At 36.2% G+C, this 6,296-nt stretch overlaps 1 protein-coding gene across 1 annotated transcript; it reads left to right on the top strand.

The window, feature by feature from the left end:
* The first annotated feature begins 327 nt into the window (after positions 1 to 327).
* LOC124887087 lies at positions 328 to 3,749 on the top strand. The gene is made up of 4 exons (XM_047396266.1): positions 328 to 741; positions 826 to 969; positions 1,116 to 1,402; positions 3,401 to 3,749. The coding sequence occupies exons 1-4, from the start codon at positions 328 to 330 to the stop codon at positions 3,747 to 3,749; spliced, it is 1,194 nt and encodes a 397-aa protein (XP_047252222.1).
* Positions 3,750 to 6,296: the final 2,547 nt, after the last annotated feature.

Here is a 6,296-nt window from a genome sequence, read left to right as displayed (position 1 = left end):
ATTTGGAGTTTTCTAGGGTATGCGGGGTTTTATAGGCGATTTATCAAGGACTTCTCAAAGATTGCTAGTCCACTTTGCATGCTTCTTGAGAAGAAGGTATAATTTAATTTTGATGATGCATGTAAGAAGGCTTTTGAAACACTAAAAGAGAAAGTTGTGTCTTCCCCAGTCATTATGTCTCCTGATTGGTCTTTACTATTCAAAGTTATGTGTGATGCTAGCGGATTATCCTTAGGGGATTTACTAGGCCAAAGAAAAGAAAAGATCCTTTATCCCATCTACTATGCTAGTAAGGCACTTAATCCATCATAAAAGAACTATACCGTGATGGAGAAAGAGTTATTGGCTGTGGTTTTTGCCTTTAAAAAGTTTAGATCTTACTTGATTGGGACAAAGGTGATTGTTCAATCAGACCATACAGCATTGCGGTACTTAATGGATAAGAAAGATGCAAAGCCAAGGCTTATCCGTTGGATGTTTCTGTTGCAAGAATTTGATTTTGAGGTGAAAGACAGAAAAGGCACAGAAAATCAAATTGCGGATCACTTGTCTAGACTAGATGAGGAAGCTATGCAGAAGGTTGCTAAGGGATTGGAGATTGATGACATTTTCCTAGATGAACAGATATTGGCAGTTTCCCAAGATCTAATTCCATGGTTTGTAGATTTTGTAAATTACTTAGCAAGTGATCTTGTCCCAGAAGATCTTTCATTTCAGCAAAGGAAGAAGTACATGCACGAGGTAAGAAAATTTTTCTAGAATGAACCTTATTTTTTAAAAGTTTATGCAGATGGAATCATTTGTAAGTGCATACCTGAAACGCAGATGATGAGCATACATGAAGCGTGTCATTCATCGCCCGTTGGGGGACATCATGAAGGGGCTCGTACAGTACATAAGATCCTACAATGTGGTTATTATTGGCTGACTATATACAAAGATGCTCATGCCTACAATGCCAACGACAAGGTACTATTTCCTGAAGACATGAATTACCTATGACCCCTAACTTAGAATTGGAAGTGTTTGAAGTATGAGGTATAGATTTCATGGGACCTTTTGTTAGTTCATGTGGAATGAAGTACATACTTATGGTTGTTGACTATGTGTCATAGTGGGTGGAAGCAATTGTGCTTCCTAACAATGAAGCAAGGAGTGTTACTGCATTTGTGAGAAGGAAAATCTTTTCTCAATTTGGTATGACACGTGCTATTATTAGTGACGGAGGGTCACATTTTTACAATCATCCTTTCAAGAGTCTGCTTGAAAAATATGGTGTGAATCACAAGGTGGCAAAATCTTATCATCCGCATACTAGTGGAGAAGTTAAAGTATCTAATAGAGAAGTCAAGTCCATATTGGCAAAGACTATGAATGCCAATAGAAGTGATTGGGCGAGAAAGTTAGATAACACATTATAGGCCTACCGTACAGCATACAAAACCCCCATAGGTGCTTCATCCTATCCGTTGGTGTATGGCAAGGCTTGTCAACCTATTGAGCTTGAGCATAAGGCACTATGGGTATTGAAGAAGATAAATTTGAAGTGAAAGAATACATTCAAGTCGAGGTTGAATAACATCAATGAGTTGGATGAATTTCGGCTTCAGGCATATGAAAGTTTAGCACTCAACAATGAAAAGATGAAGTTGTATCATGATCGGAAGATTGAGAAAAGGGTTTTTGAAAAATGTGACCAAGTGCTACTGTATAATTCCAGGATTTATTTGTTTCCAGGTAAGCTAAAGTTAAGATGGCATAGTCCTTTCACTGTGATAAAAGCTTACCCCTATGGTTCTTTAGAACTAAAGAAGGATAGTGCACACCCGTTCAAGGTAAACGGGCACAGAGTAAAACACTATATAGGAAATACAGAAGAGGCAAAAGAATTACCTAACATTGACCTTAATAAAGTCTGAGTAATCTAGGCAATTACATTATCCTGCGATATTAAATTAAGTGTTACGTGAGAGGCAACCCATGAGGCTTGTTAGTGAAATATGAGTATATAACTTAGCCACGTCGTGTCGCGACATTAAGTCAAGTGTTACGTGGGAGGCCACTCATGTTTTGTACTTATTGTAATTATAGGGTAATATGTTTGTTCAATGTTCAAAGCTAAAGGATGCAAACGAAATAAAGAGAATTTGAAAATGTAACATACGAACTCTTTACGAGTCGTAGCTATACGGTACAACTCATGAGTAGGAGTCATGTTGGCCTGAGAGAACAATCAGTATCAGACAGTAGTTTCTTAAATGAATACGTCTCCCAGTACGAGTCGTAACCTTTGGGGTACGATTTATGACCAAGAATCGTTCCCTTTAAAGAAACCAGGTAAGATCGCAACACCATACGAGTCAAATAAATGACCCATAAGTCTGGGTACAAGTCATATAGACAGCTCGTACCCCGACTTACAAGGTCAGTTCTCAAGTAGAACCTGCCCAATAATTAAATAAAAGAGGAAATTGAGACCTGACAGAGCACCCAACATTCTAACTCATACCCGCATAAGTTTATCCCTAATTTTGAAATTCAATCCTAAAAATCAAATTATTTTCAGCTCGATAAACTTACCAACAACCTCAAATCGGTCAATTTTTGCAATTTTAACTCGAATTCAAGGCCTCTAAGATCCCAACATGGAAATAAGCTACTGTACACTTACCAAGTAAGTTTCCCAATTTATTTTTGCTATATTGTAAGTTGAAATAAGTATTATGTGATATTTTCAACTTGGTTTAATTGAAATTTCTTCATTTCATGGATTGTTGATACATTATTTATGCTATTTGAGTTAAAAATAGAGAATGGGGGTAGAACTGGAGTTTGGAAATAGTTTGTGCATATGTCTTTGTGTTAAAATTGCCGAAAATAGTTGAATATAGTAGTGGGTACTTTGGTAATTTCATCAAAGTTAAACTTTGAAGTTGGAATTCTATGTTGCTGTGGATACAAGACTCCTTACGACTCGTACCCACCGGTATAGGAGTCATAATAGGACTTATACCCACTTACAACATAGAAATCTAGCAAATTAAAGGTTCTGAAATAGATATAAGTCAACCATACGAGTCGTATCCAGACCATACGAGTCATACATACTTATCGTTCCCACCTGGAACGAATAATAATAGCATAAAAGTTTCTGACCTGCTTATGACTGTTGGTCATGAGTTGTTCCCAATCGGTACGACTGGTAAGGATGAGTCATAAGTTGGCCAGTTAACAAAGGCTATACACTATCTTGGATATGACTTGGGCATATGAGTCATCCCTAGTGGGTACGACCTGTACCTACCACTCGTACCCAACTGAAACCAAGCATATTGAAATTTTAATTTTAAATTTTTCTTTAGTTTTCTTTTCTTAGTTATTAATATTAGTTTACTTACAGGAAAATACCTCCACAAAATGCTTCGCCTTCCAAAACATTTGCTAAAAATGGGAACAAACAAGCACCAGTCGAGTGTGAGGAAACCAGTATTTTGGGGTTTGATTCCACATCTGAAATCAGCGAAGAAGAGTATGATGGAACTACATCCAAGAAAGTTGCAAACAAAGAAAAGGCACCTACTAAGGCAAAGGGAAAGAAAGCAGTGCCACATGAATCTGAATCACCACCACCAAGGGGACCGAGAAAAAAGAATGCAACTGTCTCTACTCCACACACACCAGTGCTAATTGATAATGATTATGATGAGGTTGAGTCTAGTTCAGTTGAGGAGAGTGCAGGTGATGCTTAGGGTCCAGGGTAAATGTGACCCCTATTGACTGACAGGACCCCCCACTCATGTTGACCACTGCTCTAGTGCCCATCGTTGAAAGATGAGGGTACCCCGACATGCAGGATACCCGAGGGTTTATCTTTTATTATGTTTCGTGTTGTGACATTATTTACATGTTATTACACATTATTACATACTTTTACAATTGTTCTTGAGATTTTTAGGGTTCTATTCAATTAAAGACTTTGGAGTTTATTCATCTTATTCTTGTGCAATTGATTTTATATGTTCTTCATTTATAATCATGGTTTCTTGCATGAACACGAGCATCCAATATCCTTAGCTAGGATTGTGAGAACCCTGGTGGATTAGCTATGTAGATGAAGTGTGAGACTCAATAGTTATTGGGTTTCTGCATGTATCTTAATTCTTCTTCATAATAATTAGCCTCAAGTAGCTGCAGTATCTTAAGATTGCCTGTATTCGCGTCCATTTGATAACCAAGAAGCTTGCGATTGGGAAAACAAGATTAAGAAAGTGATACGATAACCAAGTATACGTGACGTCGTAACAAAGGCAACAAGGAGACACCCCGAGACAATAACCAAGTTAAAGGGTGAAATTTATATTCTAAGCAGTAGATAATACCTATCTTCTAGTCTTTACATGCAGAACAACATAACATTTGGGTTGATCATGAGAAATTTACACAGTTGAGAATCTAGGAGGAACACAGACCTAGCGTTCGTCTCATATTGATTTCAACTTAAAAGCACATAAAAAATTGGTTACAATTTGCAATTGATAACAAAATCCCTCCATTTACTTTCTCGTACTGCTCGTGGATTACATCAAGGCAAGTAATTATTCATGTTTTACCTCTGGGATCGACCCCAACCTTGTTGGGTTACTATATTTGCATTCGACCGCATTATACTTCTAGTTGAGGTGTATTTTTGGGCGACATCAGAGACTTTGAACCCAATATACACTACATACAATGGAAGTAAACATGTTGGTAAAAGTACCTTCTTTAAAAAGGTTTAATGGATAATCTTCATGAATAATACATTGATCTTTTTCTTCAATAACGTTCTTGATGCAATAGCATCACCTTTGTAACTATAAATACTGGTAAGTCCATTGGTCCATACAATTTTTTATGTATTAGTAGAATATTTAGCAACTACAACGACCCTTGCTTCTTTAGGTGGAACTCGAGGTTGTGGATTTACTCTAAATGTTGTCAACATATAGTATTCTTGAGTTGGTACTCAGGATTATAATTAGTAAATTTGTACTCTAAGGAGTGTTTGGTTTGATGTATAAGTATAATAATTTCAAAATAAAATGCATGATTATTTTATTCTATACTTGATTGGAGATATTGGTTAGTCCCAACATTATTTATCCTACCATTTATCTTATAGTTATGGAATAAGTCATCCCATATACATAGTGAGATCACTTATCTCCCGAGATAACTAATTTTAGGATAATTAATTCTGATGTAACTTGTTCTCAACTAAACGACCTCTACGTTCTCTCCTTTGTCTTATTGTCTATCCTATAATCTTCAATTTCGCCCCTAAAGTTAGCTCCTACTCCTACTCCTTGGTCCTTTTCACATAACATTCTCGACTTTCTTACGTCCTGTAGGTCGGTCACTCTTTAGCCTGTGATGATCTTAGCTATGAAGCTAGGTGTACACCGCCAAATCGAGACTCTCTTTTGAAAGTGAGATATCGACTCTTATAAGAGAAAAAGATCACTTCGACATGCAATAGACCAGTGTTCATCTAACTCAAATTTCATACAAGACTTTGGTATTCTGCGTGCACTCTTATGTGAATCAACACGTTTATTCCTATACAAACTAATTTTTGGTATAACTTTTATCATATTTTATCATCTCATAAATATGAGCCAGAGATATATGGATATATCCATTTCATGTCAAAATAGATTCTTATTTGTATATTTGCTCTTCTGGCAAGTCTGATTATTATGTCTTCAGGGTGGAATAAATTACTATAATTTATTCCACTAATGAATTAGTCGATATTTTTCACAAATTTTACGAATTGGTAGCTCTTATTTTCATATTTTTCATTCCTTACCTTAATTTTAAATCTATATCTTGAAAAATATAAGATTCTTGAGATTTTTTATCTCGAATTATGAATTAAATTAGAATTAAAGGGTAATCCGGTGCACTAAAGCTACCACTATGCGCGGTGTTCGGGGAAGGGCCCCACCACAAGGGTGTATTGTACGTAACCTTAACTTGCATTTCTTCTAGAGGCTGTTTCCAAGACTTGAACTCGTGACCTCCTGGTCACATGGCAGTAACTTTACAATTACTCCAAGGCTTCCCTTCATGAATTAAATTAGAATTAAGTATATTAAATTAGTAACGAGTTTTTCTAGACCTTCCACGTGTCCATCTATTCCAATTTTTAGAAAGTAAGTGCTAACCATGCACCAATTACTAGTTGGCACGTGTGAATTTAATTAAATTTTATTTTTATTTTTCTTTATATATTTTTTATTCTCTTACTTCGA

This window comes from Capsicum annuum, chromosome 9 (genome assembly GCF_002878395.1).
Source record: "Capsicum annuum cultivar UCD-10X-F1 chromosome 9, UCD10Xv1.1, whole genome shotgun sequence".
NCBI classification, from domain to species: Eukaryota; Viridiplantae; Streptophyta; class Magnoliopsida; order Solanales; family Solanaceae; genus Capsicum; species Capsicum annuum.
This window is presented reverse-complemented; position numbering and strand designations above follow the sequence as displayed.